The following is a 16531-nucleotide window of genomic DNA, read 5'->3' as shown; positions in this document are numbered from 1 at the left end:
CCTTGAATTCTCAGTTCTTTGGATTTATTTTCCCACTGCCATCCTTTTCTCAACACCTCCAGTATTCAGAATCATGATGTAGAAATATACGATAATGATATCAAAGGGGCAACATACAATGGGTGCTGTAAAAGTATTTCAGCAAGATAGAAATTAATAACATGTAGAGATAGATGAGAGGAAGAGCTTTAGAAAATGGTCACATCTAAGTGGGCAGGCAAAGCAACATGGTAACAGAATCGACTGGAGGAACTTAAAAAACCATTCTGAAAAGCAAAGACCATAGCTGAGCTGTAGAACTGAAACTGAAGTACCAAATTTAACATCATTATGGGTTATAAATTAAACACAAGACAACTATCGCCTTGAAAATAAAGAAAATAGCTTTGCATTGATTTCACTGGATTATAGCATAAACAGATTGCACAGAAAGAAAAAAAGACAATAGCTCTATCCCAAAGAATTTTAGAAAATGTTTTCAGTTTTCCAGATTTTTTTTTAATAAATGTGCTTTTTTCACAAAAGTAGTGACATAAAAGACAACAGAGATGCCAACACATATTTTCTTCCTTTTCTTCTCCAGCACCTTGCGTAGTCATAATTTTCAAATATTTCATAACCTAGAAGTAATATTCTTGCACCAAAGCCAAATATACAACTACTCCTGATATCACCACTTTATTTTTAAGGGAGATGTAAGTATTTAGGTAAACCACACTTTCCTCCTCCACCACAATCTACTGTCCCTTATGAAAAAAAAATACAAACCAAACCAAAAAGAAAAAAAAAAAAAAAAAAAAAAAAAACCAGAAAACCAAATAACCAATAAACCCACTTTGGGCATTTAGAATGATCAGCAAGAAAACCAAGCTGTTACAAATCTCAGGTCCCTAAACCACAGTGTTGTCACCAACCTCCCAAAAAGGATTAAACTTTAAAGCTTAGTATTTAAGCTATTTTGGGGGAAAAATCTTGATACGATTTGCATTTCCTTGTGTATGAATCACAAGCCAATTTACAGTAATCAATGCCAACACGTTTGATGGTGTACTAGTTTCTAAGTCGAGTATCAGTTAAAATATTAGGTATACTTTGAAGAATGCACATATTAACCTCCCATAAACAGCTGAATTTACAGAAGCAATATTTTAACATGAGCATTGCTGGAATCAGTGGTTAATTGGAAAGAAAGGCTTTCAATGGCAAATATTTTAATAAAAATGTGACTTAAAGCCGATTTTGATGCCACTGTGTATTTCATTAGATAAGTATGCTCTGTTACAAATATTAGCAAGAGAACCATGACTCTTGTATTTCTAAACTTAATTATTTTTTTCTTTTTGCACATCAGACTATAATGATTTGGTTTGTATAACTCTATCATTCAGATTGAATAACAATTTTGAATTAGGTATTTGGGAATGCTTTAAAGTTAAGAAGAGACACAAAAAGGTTATATTAAAGAATGCAGCACCACAGTCCAGACCACATCTGAGTGCAAACTGGACCAATGTGATTACTCTGTGTAAGAAATACCATAAAAGAAAAACAGGTAGGACAAACTGTGACACATTCAGTGCAAAACTTCAATGGAAGGAGTAAGTTTCATTTTTGTAGCAAGCACTGTAAAGTCCATACTACAATTTATCTAGCAACTTTTATATTATTAATACAACGTGGCAGTTTAATGTAAGATATTTAATCTTGTAAGATGACATGATAGTAACCTGTGAAACTGTATTAGTATTTTTTTACCAATTTTCAGAAGTCAGAAATAAATCATGATCTGGCATCTAGTTCTAATAATTTACTACTAGGCACTTACATATAGATTTAAGAGCCTGATATCCAAATCTGAAAATTCTGGCCATTAGTTTTAAATGGAGGAAAATCTAAGCTAAACTAATAATGAATCCTCTTTTTAAACCACTGAACAGAATTGATTTTCCCTGCAAAAACTCACGGATTCATTACACAAGTTAAAAACTTAATAGATGTAAAAATATATATTTGGTCTCTTCACAGTGCAGACCAGTTTTCAGTCAGCTATGGAGTTTTTATTTAACTAAACAGAAGTCAGTTGGGTCCTAATAAGCAAACAAAAAGCATGTGTTAACTTCACTTGTGTGGTCTGAATTACATGGCTTTATGCAAATATGTGTATCCTTGAAAAGCTTGTACAGTTATGGTCCTTACTAAATCAGTTTGTAGTCACTGGCTAACTTGGAAGGTCTACAAATAAGGACAATTCATGAAAAAGTTGTTTCTTTTTAAAATGCATAAATAATTTACTTTAAAACATGACAAAACCCACCCTGTCCCCCAAAAAACACAGTTGGAAAAGAACAGAGAACACCATAGTTGGGGAAATACTGATATACATTAGCGCCTGTATGCTCATAAAACTGCAAAACATATTCCTGCTTTGAAGTGAAACATAATTGTCTAGACGTACCATACTCCTCTGGGGGAAAAGCATCTCCAGAAATTGCTATTTATGCAATGAAATTACACAGTATGTAGAACTATGGATGAATATATTCCAGTGTTTTGGTGTCACGTCACAAGGGCTGCAATAAACATAAAATCAAATGTGCAAGCATTATTGTTTCTCCAGCCCAGGCTTAACCAGAGTGAAACAAATTTTGGAAGAAAAAAAGTTTTGTTCCATAATTAAGAAAGGACATTTCTAACCAAGTGTCTTAACTTATCTGCACATTTAATTAAAGTGCAAATTATTTCCTCCTACATATACTTCTCAGAAGCCCACCAACTCCAGTGCCTTAAGCTCAACCACATTGAGTTAAAATACTGAAACAACATTTAACAAATTAAATAGAATTCACACTTCACAGCACTAAAGAAAAGAATGGTACCTTTCTGGAAAAAAAAGTGATACAAATCTAAAGAAAGTAACAGCAATTTATGCTATGACATGAGTCATTTGCATAAAACTTGTATTTTTTTCACTTTCATACAAGAATAAATTTTAAAATTCAAAAGTAGAAAAAAATAGCAAACTCTGTAAACCTTTGCATTTTCTTTATGCAAACCATTTTTCTGTGTTGAGCCCATGTTAGTATAGCAAAATTAGTTAAGCAAGAAGTTTGACTGAAAGGGCATTTCAACAACTACATTAACTTAGAAGCAATATAGGATCTTCTAGCTCATAGAAAGGAATAGAACTAGACTGGCTTTCTCCAGAGTCTGAGTCATAGGGAGCATCAGGAAGCTCCATAAAACCGTAAGCTAGCTGTTCATCCTCTGTGTCTGACCGAACATAGCAGGCAGTGCTGGAATACTCCTCATCCTCTACACTGTTGAAATCCTGTGGGATATACAACATCCCTGGGTAGTTCCTGCTAACTAAGTCACTTGTTGTTTGCAGGGAAGTTTTCCTAAATGCCATCAGATGCATGTGAGAAAACTTGGAATATTTGAAGCGTTTAAAGCCCAAGGACTCTATGGCAATTTTCCAGCTCTTCATCATCATAGCCCGGCGATTCTGATGAGATGAATCAGGAGTTATTACAAGCAATAAGCCATTTAATACGAGAAGTTCATGTGCCTTCTTGCAGCATATCCATCGCTGATAGGGAGATGGAAAGTAAGAAAGAAGGAGTGAGAAAACTACAACATGGAACAGCTCTCCAGGTAGAGAATCAATAGGATTTTTCAGTTGCTTAAGAAAGGCATCTATAGCATCTTGTGCCAGTTGAAGAGGTTGCTGAATTTGAAGATTTAGGAAGTCACATTTGTATACGCTCTGGTGGAGTGACAAAAACAGAAAAACAAACATCAAGATTAGTTTAAGGAGCAAATACAACCGAAATCCACAGAAAAATAAATTATTCCCTTAAAATTGATTGTTCAGCGTGATGTGTTAACTTTACCTAAGAGTAAACTTTGCTGACTTTACTCCAAGAGTTAAAGAAGTTAATGGCCAAACATATACAGTTGAAAAAACAATTCAGACTGCAAGCATTTCTGAGTAAAGGAGAAATAAATTAGTAATGCAGAAATAATGTTAAAGACAATTTCAGGACTAAGGTATGTTTCAAGTGTAATCTGTAATCAGCTTTAGGACAAAAATGCTGCTAAACTGGAATCTGCTACTGAACTTTTGATATACAAGTCTTGAACTAATGTTAAGTCCTCAGAGACACTAAAACAATAGTTATATCTCAGTGCATCCACTGACATTTAAGAACACAAACCTACTTACGTGAATAATTTGCACAGATATTTCACAGAATATTCTGAATTGGAAGGGACCCTCAAGTATTGAGATATATATTCTAATTTTTAACTCCAGTACCCTTCCAGCCTCTTTTTTTCTTTGTCCCTGACTGTATTTACTCCAAGAGAGGAGCATCTGCTGCACACTGCAGTCTCAGCTTTCATCTCCTAGCTTCTAATAATGCATGTTTCCCTCAGTGTACTTTACCCCAGGACATCAGGAACTGAGTGCATGCTGCTTAACTAAAGAAAATACTAATCTTTTCTTAATAAAGAGTTTCCCTCTCTCTCAAAACCCAAAGCCCATCAATGGAAATATATTTCCATATTCTACAGTTTGCATCCTCTGTATGTGAAACAGAGATTCCAAATATTTTGCAGACATTTTTCCTTGAATTACATAACTAACATTTCAGTTCCTTTCCTTGTATTTCCACAATTACATCCTTCTTATTCCTCCAAATAAATTGAAGTATTACTCAACTACTTAGTCTATATCCAAAGCATTTCTATATGAAGGTCGATAATATTTTTTTATTAAAGAAAAAACTATTTAACTCTCTCATCAACATTATTTAAGAAATTGGCTTTGTAAGAAGCCTATGTGCTTCAATTTGTTTTCAAAGGTACTTTAGGATTTTACCTAAGAAATCTGCTAAATCACAAATTTTTACCTGTTTATTTGATTTTCAGCTTTTACACAACTTATCAAAATAAATTTTTCAAGTCAGGAGATGACATTGACCACCATAATAAACCTGTGGTTATTATTCCAAAAACCTTAAATCAGCCCAGGCAACTTCTAGCTTTAAAAGAGGAATTTATTTAGAAGGTTATGGTGCTGACACAGCTCAAAGAAGAGTCATCTTCAGTACATTGGGTCTCATTAATTCTACTTTGGATGTAGGACTAAGCTTATTCTAGCAGATCTGTTTGACTGCTCAAACTGTACTCCCTGTCCCTCCAAGAACACTTGCTACCCAGGCTTCAAGGTGCCCTGAACAAGCCAAAGCATCCAAGAGAATCAAAGATGTTGAGCCTGAGACAGGCCTCAGAATAAGCAAGTGTGTAACCACATATAAATTACCACTGGAAGCTCCTACCATGAAGCTATAGTACTAAATGTGTCAGACAACCAGAAATCAATTATCTTGTTGTTGTTCCCTTCTACTGGGAGAGAATCTAAAGAACTGGTTAGTACATAGAAATTGCTTGTGTTCCTCCATTAAATCCACAGAAGTTACTTTTTCAGGACTTTTCCCAATATAGGTTTTGGTCATTGTACATTTAAATTGATTTTCATGAGAAGAAATGTAGCTTTCTTAGGAAAGCAGAAAAACAGATTAGTAGATAGAAGAATATTAACTAGGCATACTCAAAAATTAATGTTTAGGTTCAACTCATGTAGTGTTAGGTAACTAGGCTGCCTTTATAGTCACTGGAGAATAAGACAATACACAGTGACCCAATTCACCTCACCATTAAAGAACAGCAGATATTTAGGTTTGACTATTTTTAATAGATCTTCACTGACTGTAATTAGAACTTAGAACCTGAGATGTAGACACTGAGGATCTATGTATCATAGCTAGAAATTCACTTGCCATGTATTACCATTTTAAATGCCACAGGCTGCCATTCCAGTGGCATTTGTCTTTTTTACCTCCTGTGTCATGCCCAACAGCCCTGCAGAGTCTTACAGCTTCTAAAGTCATGGAAAGGAATCATGACACCTGTGTTTCAAATTAGGCAAGAAAAAATCTACTCAAAGTTTGTGTTTTAGATAGAACAACAATTAAATTCCTTTTGAAAGCAATTTATCAGACTCAAATTTTTAAAGAATCTTTCAGTATCTCTCAGCATATATGCAAAAATACAAATGAGGTGTCAATGGACTAAACTTGGTAACAACAACAAACTACCAGGCATTTAGCATGTAAATCACGCTGCAGCAAATAAAAGAACATTACTTTCCAGTTAACTCTATTACTTCACCTGTACACTTCTTTTCACCTCTCCACTTCTAAAGAAGGTTACCTTAGGCCACAGATTTAAACAGAACCTGATTTTTAACTGTAAGTAGTCAAGGTGTGTATAATCAAATGCTTTTCTGTTTTCTGTCAGAAATGTATTTGTGTATTTTTTAAAATTTTTATTCCTTTATCCTTTTGTGTGGTTGATAAATGCAATTAGTGCTGACAGAAGTTGGGTCAAGAGCAAAAGAAAGAAGATATAATTACAGCAGAATTAAGGCATTTAAGAACCTCACTGCCTAGAGAAAATGAAGGAATTTACCCCATATATGCTAATAAATTTGTCCTCTGGATTTTGGAAGCTCAAAAATATTTCTAGCAATAAACAGAAATGCTCCCTTATAGTGCACTTCTGAATACTAAATCTCCCCAGAAAAACTCACCAAGTACAGCCACTTATCATTTCCTTCTGTCACTGAATGCAGCTTCTGAGAGGCTCTCACCTAAGCATAAGCCTACTTAATCATTACTTACACCTTTTAAGATGCAAGGGTTCATCTGCAATACCCTTAAAAAGATGGCTAATAAAATTTTCAAAATTTTCAAGATTAATAATGCCATTATAAAGGCATGACTCTGGGAAAAAATTGTATTTTTAAAAGAAAACACCACTAGGACTTTAGAGCCTGTTCATGGGAAAGTATGTAGTGTTTAGTTCCTACTAAACCAGATATTTAAAAAGCATGTAAGTATTAAACATTTTCTTTTACAGTTATTTTGAGGCATTCCACAAATCTGAGGATCAAGTTTATATTAAATACAGCAAATATTACATACCTCAACCGCTGGAACAATGTCTATGCCAACTGTCAGAAATTCTTCAAACTTCAGAAATGGATTAAAGCAGCTACCAACATCAAGTAATCTGATCTTTCCCAAGGAGTGAAGGAACCTAAGAAGTAGCAAAAATTAAGTTTTATCAAATGTAACTATGAAAGCTGTATTCTGAGTTACAATTTCAGGTAACTAATGCAAAAGATTCTCACAGAACACCACAGTAGTGACTAATAGAAGTGAATCCCTCACTTCAATTCCTGACATACCTAAAGAACCAAGATCCATCAATAAAAGCAGGTGGCCCTTAAGAAGAGTTTTGTTCAGAGCAGGTGTAATAACTATTCACTTCTGCACTTGTAGTAACTAAATAAAATGGCAAATTGTGTGTCTCCTAAACAGGTTTTCATATAATTTTGTGTTTCTCACTTAACTTTTTTGTAGTATTTACTAATTCTGAAGTCACATTAGATGCTAGAGTTAATATTTCCTGAGTTGATAAGGGAAACAAAGAACAACTACATAAATTGCATCATTTACAGGGCTGCAATCTAAAAAAATTCCATGATGATTTGTAACATCTTAGAATATCCAAAATCCATTAAAAGAGGCAAACAAAGTTTCACAGGGACTTCACAGAGATGAGAACGCTAATAACCTTCCAGAGATAAAATGTTTGCTTCAAGTTTCTGTAGCCAAAACCAATCGGCATCTCCAAAATGTAACTTGTCATGTTTCTGGGAAAGGCTCAGCCCTGGAGAGAAAGGTACTTTGCAAAAGACTTCTAGAAACAGAGGTGCAGGAGTAAAACCAAGCTATGGCTGTACTCATAGAAACAACAAAGCAGAAAGAAAAAAAAAGCCTCTATGCAGCAGTAAGAGATCCAGGCTCTCTAAGCCCCTTCTAGACTTCTGGTAACCTACCAGAGGAAGGATGTTGGAAAAGGAAGAGAAAGTGTCTTGTTGCATTTTGAAAAATAATGGCAAGTTTAAGCATTTTGCTTCTACATGGAACAGAGGATACCCAGGCCATGCTTCTCTCAAAACACCACAGTGCAGCAATTACCTTTAAGTTAAAGCTGCAAACATTACCAAGCTACCCTGTAAGCCAATCAGTATTGAGTGAGTTTTCAGAATGAAGATTAAAGCAACAATTTTTCCAGACTTGGAACAGGAATTTGGATACTGTATAGGCAGATCCTAGTAGCCATAAATCACAAACATGGACTGAAGTCAAATCAGAGATCTTTTCCCGCATAAGGGTAATCTGAGTTCTCAGACCAGTGTATCTCCTTGTCTAGCAAATGGAGACACTAATGGCAGGTCTTTCCTCACTCAAACACAAAAATGTACGCCTGTATGAATGCTTACATTCTATATGAGAGTCTAATATGGTAACAACAAATCAATGGACACATGGGACCACAGGAAACATAAGAGGAAACAGGATGCTACAGTACAGAGAAAACTTTCAATAAAAAAGACAGAGCCTCTAGAGATCGAAACATGTTCCCTTTAAAATGTTAAATAAAATACTTGTACAGATTAAAATTAAGCAGCAAATCCCAGAAGCCTCTAATTTCCAGGACAGCCACTTCACCTGTGGTACAGTGAAAAAATCACTATGATGTATTCTGAATAAGCTACCTTATTCATATATATTTATATATTACTTGAGTGAGGATTATATGTGGGATGAACAGAATTATTGTCTTTACACCTACTAGAGTAAAACAAAGAGTCACAGGCTTAGTCATACTGATAGACAAACCCACACTCTCTTAGTGTTACACGACCAGAATGGAGTGACAGTCTTTAAACACTGTGTAGGTTCCTCCATATCCCTTGTACCAAGTTTGAGACTTCACTACTAGATCAGTGTAGACATGAAAAAGCATTTCAGGAGGGATCTCTGATTTCTGTAATACACAATCCATTTTCTTTCTGATAAACTGTAATTTCTTCTGTAAGGCATCAAGAAAAAAATGAATTTTGATTTCTCTTGGCAGTAACTTAGACCAGTTATGCCTTGTTCAAGGTCTGTACGGCTACTAAGAATTTACTATTGTTTGTAGCTTACTCAGGTAAATATTATAAAACTTGCCTTTGCCACGTATGTCTTATAAGGTGTGCATATTTTTAAAGTTTTGAGAATGAAAATAAAAATCATCAGCACTCACTATACTAACAAATGCTTATAAATAATTTATAAAAAATCTCTATTAACTTCTTTCTGTACACATTAGAACAAAAGGGAAGGCTACAAACAAATGGTAGCAAGAAGGCAGGTAAAGTTAGCCCTGCAACAGCCACTATTAACTGTAGAAAGCATGAAGACAGAAATCAAAGAGAGACCAAAGAGATGTAAAGAGAGAAACAGTGCTTTGTCCTAACAATGCCTCCCACTGGTAGGCAGCTTTAAAGTGAATATGATCATCAATTGATTTAAAGAAACATGAGAGACACAAAAGACAGGAGCTCCGAAGGACAGACACACCTACGAGTAACAACAGTAACACGTCATTCTTTCCCTAACTCATATTACACCTAGCTTCAAGTAAGTGCTGATCACAGCAGACATGCTACAATAAAGGAAAAAAACCTCTTTACACAACAGAAAAAAACACTACTGCAGGAAGTTCTAAGAACTAATCTATAAAGAATATGAAACAAGTCATAAATATAACTTTCATAGATTCTATGCTCATGCATTCGTTATTTCATTATACTTGCAAAATATTAATTTTTTCCAACACACACAGAATAGTCACAAACAAGCCATGCTATTTAGGAAAAAAAAAATGGAGGGTGGGACTTGAGAAATAATAAAGTTAGTCTTGGATACCAAAAATAAAATTCTTGCTTGAGTGAAGGTCATAAACAAAATTAAAACTGTTGTTTGGAAAATATCTCAAGGATACTATAAGTTCTGCAGAGCCAGTCATCAGAAAACTAGCACATTAAAAGTTATGGGTTGTAATTCCAAATTGCTTTTGAAGTATGTAATTGGAATCAAGAGTTTCTCTGCAATTATTTATGAAGAGAAAGTTTTAAGTACCCTGATATTTACATTTGGCACTAAGTACTTAAATAAGCAATTGACTTTTCAACAGTGCTGAACAGCCATTAGATTCTAACTTAATTAACATGTCACTTATTTCACCCCAAGGTTTAATATAAATTGCATTGCACACCAATGACATACTAAAGTGAAATTGCTCTAGCACTAAAATGAAGATGACTAAGTTGTCATTCTCAAGCAATTTTTTCATGGCATTCCCCAAAATATACTACAACATAAATAGCTCTTGAAATGTATATATTCACATGAAAATTCCCTTTCTTAACTAATAAAAATACATCAGACTGATCTAACATGTTATGGGGAAAAAAATGTCAGGGTAAGTTTTAACACTCAAAAAAGGGGAAAAAAAAGTCAAAATAAGTAAAACTTACTCTTCTGTCACAGCTTCATGATTTGTTAAGCCAAAGTTTGGCAAAGGATCTTCAATCTTGGGAGTCTGAGGAACATTTAAAGCCGGAGTGGTTTTAGAAGCAAGAAGTGCTCTTTTTTCATCTTTCTCAAGTGCTTTTCTTTTTCCACCATTCTGAAAATATTCTCGGCACACACTGAAAAGACAAAATGAAAAATTCCCCAGGAAAACTGAATGCTCTTGTTACTCATTATTACAGCTCAGATACATACCACAGGGTTAAGTGACACAACTGCTGTCAGCTTTTAAACAAATCTGGGTTTTATTTCAACTTTGGTAAATGAGCTTTAAAAAAGATGTGATACACCCAACAACACAAAATTGAGTGGTGGGTTGCTGGGGTTTTTTTCTGCCTCCAAATTATGCCATAAATCATAGCTGAATAAACAGATTTAAAATATTTTCATCTGATAGACTTTTAGAGTAAGACAGCAGAAGTCTTATCAGAACATCACCAGAAGGTAAACTTCAGCTCAGTTCTGCACATAGTGCAAAGAGTTAGCAACTGGCTCCCTGTCGACACAAGGTTTTGAACTGTGTGTCTTGCTGGCACATAAACTAGGGGAAAAGAAACCTAATCCAGATTTATGCACAAACTGTGAAATTAAAAAGCTGGATTCACCCTGCACAATTCAGTTTAATTAAATTTGCCATTCAAGTATTTGCATGGAAATTTCAACAGAAATAATACTTGTTTGAATAATGTTTTCTGAACAACTCATTTTTATGATGTCTTCTTGAAATTCACTCCATTTTTCTCTAAAAAAACTGCAGAGGTTTGAAGGAACATTCTACAAAAAATAAATTCAAGTGTAGTTTAAGAATATTTTATACTAAGCAGGAACAACATAATGACACGTCACATCACAGATTTAAGGATGGACATGGTGGTATAATGGTGCCTTTAAAACAAAATAGTGTCAAAGGCTTGGAATACACAGGGCTTATCTGAAGTTTGGTGATATTTTAGGAATCAAATATACCCAGTCTCTTCATCACATAAATGTGAAGGACAACAAAAAAAATGTCATTGGAATGGCATTGAGTTTCCTTGATGGAAACATACACAAACAGGTACAGACAGAAGTAATTTCACCCCAACACTGGAAAGAAAGAAGCACCTTGAGTCAGAAATATGCAAACACAGAATAGGTCAGATTAGAAGGGACCCCAGAGGGTCATCTGATCCAAACTCCCTGCTCATGGACATGAGAGAATTCTCAACCTCGGAAGAATGTTTTCTTTTTTTTCCCTCAACTATTCATGTTATCAACCTTTTAATTCCCTAGAAGCTGGTATGCTACCCAGCTGAACACTTAATAAGCACAGGAGAACCACCTATTTGTAAAGTGTGAATTCCTCTTGTCACTGAGAAGCCATTTCTTCCTCATTCTTGGTATTGATGCAAATGGAGTCTTTCTTGCATCTTTTTACCCCTATCATGTCATCTGAGGTCTCATAATTCTATATTCTTCATAATAGACCCTACTCATTTGTGCATAAGACACTATCAAAGTCAAGCACAAAGAGAAGCATCTCCTACTTCATTTTCCCTGGTGCACAACTGGTGAGTGCCACAGTAAGGCCGAGAAATGGATACAATTTTTCGCATACAGACCCCAGGCTCTGCATACTGGTGCAGTACCACAAAAAATCCCCAGCCAAATCCACCAATCCAAACAAAAACCTTAGATCACACTACACTTCATAGCCACTGTGGGTTATATTCCCTTTACACTTTTCTGACATCACAGTCATTCTAGCATGATTGCTACACGTTGTCCTTTTTGCTCCTGAACACTCAGACAATTTGTCTATGTACTCCCCCTGTAGAAGTGATCCTCACTCTTCCTGAGGGGAAACAGCAAGCACATGGGCACTCACTGCACTGGCAGTTAGCAGAAATAATGCCCTCTGTAGTTTACCCCATGGTAACTTGCTGATGTAGCCAGATGTTTAACTTCACAGCCATTAAAGCAATCACTGACCACTCTGGTTTTGAGTCTGCAGTTATATAAAGACTCCACATTTAACAACTGTCTCAAGTAAGAAACAGAGCATCTCAATTATCTACAAAGTGAAAATTAAGGAATCTATTTTGTAATTCTAAAAACTGACAATTAAACATGCAGTCTCTGATGACATAATATTAGCTCTACAATTAACATACCTGCTTGTAAAGAATTGTGCAATGTAAATGCTATCTGATCTGACACTTGCTAGAGTTCACACAAACTGCAAAATAAGTATTTCAGGTCTAAACTGAAATACTGTTTCAAATTTCCTAGACGAGAGACAGATTAGGTTTCTGGGTGAAGTGTGCAGTTAATGTCTTTGTTTTAAAAAAGAAATAAAAAAATAAAATCTTTGTATTTCTTCAGTGAAACATATTTTCCATATTTCAAATCTTAAACAGTAAATAACCTGTTCCAGTTGAATCCCCTGTTCTGTCTGGCAGTTGGGTTGGACAATAATAAAATAAAGGAAGTCTCAGAAAAAGCTAATATGAATACATATGATTTTGTTAATACTCTACAGCAATAAAAGAGAAGGATTGTATTCAAAAAGAAAGACTAAATCCATGAACTTCTATAGAATATAAAATGAAAAAAAATGAGGGGGACATTGCCAAGAAACACTGTACAAAATTAAAAAAACATAACAGAATCATTAATAAATTCTTCTGCTCAAGCAGTAATGAACAACTAAAAGCAATCTGGTGTGGTCAACTTTTATCACAGCAAAAAGCAGTTTCTGACAGCTGTAATCAATGCTTGAGGATTTCAAGCACCCAGTTTTATTGACTCTTTCCTTCTGCTTTATAATGAGGAAAAGGTGAGCTTGACTCATGTTCCTTAGAATTTTTACTAACCAAAACCTAATACTGAAAATGGCTTTAGGGAGGGTACAGAGAAATAGCAATCTTCCTTTCACAGCTGAAGGAATATCTGGATTTCTCATCATGATTTCTGCTGCAAAACATATCTCCCTTCCTGCCACACAGTGAGAAACAAGTTTATAAATGCCCACTCTCAGAGCTGCTACCCTGAAAAAAATAAAATTGCAAATTCTTCTACAGGTTTAACCCATCCACCTCCCAACCTCCAAAGTGAAGGGAGGGAGAAGTATTAACTGCCCTTGAACACACCAATCATACCTAAAAGAGCAGCCAGGTTTCCCTTGGACTAAAAATATTTAGTGATTGTCATGTGTGCCCAGCTTCAAGTTAAGAAAATTGTGTTCATCATGGGTGAGAACAGCAGGTTTCTCAATGCAAACTATCATAATTTTTTATAGCATCATTTTATTTTTTTTTTAAGCTTCAAGTTCAGAAACTTATATACAATACAATTTTCCACTTCGATATTTGGTCTCAGTTCTAGGGGTTTGAGAAATTTTCCTTTTGAGAAATGCGACTAGATCTGTAATCAATCATATGTTTCTCTTGGGCTGTGGCTGCCCCAAGCCAGTTTCTGGAAGCAGTATCTTTTATTGCCAGAGGATTCAAAGAACTTGAAAATAGTCAGCAGTTATGATATGATCATTGCTTTAATTAGCTCTAGTGTTCAACAAACAAATGATGTTTTTGTCAGAACAAAGTAGTCATAGAATCATAGATTAGCCTGAATTGGAAGGGATCCATCAGGGCCACTGAAGTCCAACTCCTGGATCTACAGAGAACAGCTCCAAGAGTCACACACCATGTACACAAAAGTATTGTTTAAACACTTCTTGAACCCTGTCAGGCTTAGTGCTGTGACCACTTTCCTGAGGAGTCTGTTCCAATGCCCAGCCAGGCGCAGAATCTGGCACTTGTCTTTGTTAAAATTCATTCAGTTGGTGATTGCCCAGACCTCTAATTTGTTGAGGTTTCTCTGGAGAGCCTGTCTGCCTTCAAGGGAGTTAACCGCTCCTCACAATTTAGTATCATCAGTAAACAATGTGTTTAACAGCAAAAAGTTAAGACTTTCATATAAATGTAAACACTGAACATTGTCCTTTCCCATTTTAAATGGTTCCCCTCCTGCTGTTTCTGCCACCTTCCTCAGTTCCATTCTCCTTGCAGTGAATTGCTCGACTAATTGCATTCACCAAAAAAACCTGTAAAGCAGTGTTGAAGGGATTTGCGAACACTCATTCATTCAATCTTCCAATTAAACAGGATCAGCTTTCCACTTGTAGCAGAGATCTGTTATTCTCAAAGATCCTCTAATAGATGACTTAGCTTTCTCTTCTTTTGACTAGACAGCTCCAGTTTCTAGAAAAGAACACCAAGGCTTTTGTGGAAAAAACAAAAGGATTTTGATAATTTCTTTACCTTTCTTGGAGTTGAGCTGCTATTTGTTATTTTTTATATGCAGTGGCTAAGGTGATGTTTTAACTAAGAGCAATGCTAAATAAAGTCAGAGTATTACTTTACATATCTTGTGGACAATCTCCTTAACACACTTAAGTATGATATTTGCCTCTACTACAAAAGCATCCCATGACCACTTCAAATTCAGTTTATGGCCTGCTTCAGAATCCAAACAGTTTTTTGAAAGACTGACACAATCAATTATTCCCTGGCCTTTATTTGAAGAGCTGATATTTAATACAGTATATAATTTCTAGTACAGTTTATAACTGCAATAATTTAAATTCTGCTCTCAGAGTCACAGTGCCTCTCTCTTTGGTCTCATTTCCAAATTTAATAAATACACTTTACTCTAGCAGACTGCTAATAAAAGTATTAATTAGTTATGGATACAGAGATACACTCTGACAGAATCCTTCTCAGTAAATCACATTTTTAAGATAAGCGTCTCACATCTATTCCCTGCAAATGTTTCCAAGCAGTTCTGTACTCACCTGTCATTAATTTAATCAGAACTGTATTTCTTTACTCATTAAACAGTCAAGAGACTTTTTAAACAAATCCAGGTCTAGATAGTATTTTGTCATGATGATTAGAAGATAGTATTTTTTGCTCTTTAAAAAAACCAGTCAAGTCAACACAAGTGTTAACACTGAGACAAAAGCATCGAAAAGAAGCAAACCTGCTGGTCTGGCTTATTCTGCTCTAACTAGAACCAGAACAAGCTGGCATTCATTGTGTGTGCAAAGGTTCACCAGTTTATCTATGCCAGCAAAAATTAAAGAGTTACAACAATTATTCAGGTTAAACACTATCTTAACCTGTTTTGTTTAAGTTTTGTGTTGTAGTATAAATGAAAGAGAAACAGAAGTGTTAATCTGCAAATAGCACTTGCTACTTGCATTCAATTTTCTAAATGTATATAAAGGAAAGAAGAAGCAGTTGAGTGTTGCTCAGGCTTTTTACACCAGCACTCAGGGCATAATAAACCTGGATCTGAAAGTGGATAGTTTTAATCCCTCCTCCACCATCCCTCTCCCCACATAATAGTTCTGTAATGCTTTCCTGAAACAATAAATTAATTGGCCCTATACAATTCAGCATATGGCCACCAGCACAGTCTAGCAGGTACTGCTTTCCATCTTTTACAGTTTCTAGAGTCTGGATATATGTCTTTAAATCAACACTAATGAAGAAGTAAAACAGTAAGTTTTATGTCATCTGGTTTAAAAGTTGATGTCAGATTTTTTCCCATGTCTTCAACAAAAAGGCTTTTGAAAGAAAAACAAAATTGATATTCTTAATCCAGAGAAGTACGCATAGCGTCTCTAGTGATTATTCTATGCTGATTTATTTTATAAGTTCCAAGGAGAATACAAGGAAAATGAAGAAAAGAACAAGAACCCACAAAGTCTTTTGCACCTTTTTTTTTTCTTTTAAGTAATGGAAAAAACACTTCTCAATTTCAGATCACTGAAAAGATCATCCTTCAGACTAAAACAAAACTCAGTCTTTTCTTTCTTCAGGAGGCATACACTGGTGGTTCCAATCTATTTTCAGCACTCCACTCACAAATTAAAATTCATCTAATATGAAACAGCTACCTTCCTGTTGTCATGGTAACATAGTAATAAG

At 35.2% G+C, this 16531-nt stretch overlaps 1 protein-coding gene across 1 annotated transcript in view; it reads right to left on the bottom strand.

The window, feature by feature from the left end:
• Positions 1 to 475: 475 nt before the first annotated feature.
• Positions 476 to 16531, bottom strand: part of SAMTOR (S-adenosylmethionine sensor upstream of mTORC1) — a 30764-nt gene continuing 14708 nt past the window's right edge. Inside the window, exons 3-5 of the mRNA XM_021545248.2 lie at positions 10502 to 10675; positions 7050 to 7164; positions 476 to 3766 (exon numbers count right to left, since the gene is read on the bottom strand). Coding sequence (XP_021400923.2) covers positions 3137 to 3766; positions 7050 to 7164; positions 10502 to 10675 — 919 coding nt within the window. The 3' untranslated portion in view covers positions 476 to 3136. The remainder of the gene's footprint in view (positions 3767 to 7049; positions 7165 to 10501; positions 10676 to 16531) is intronic.

Source organism: Lonchura striata, chromosome 5 (assembly GCF_046129695.1).
Source record: "Lonchura striata isolate bLonStr1 chromosome 5, bLonStr1.mat, whole genome shotgun sequence".
NCBI lineage: Eukaryota > Metazoa > Chordata > Aves > Passeriformes > Estrildidae > Lonchura > Lonchura striata.
The sequence above is the reverse complement of the archived record's forward strand: the minus strand, read 5'-3'. Positions and strand labels throughout refer to the sequence as shown.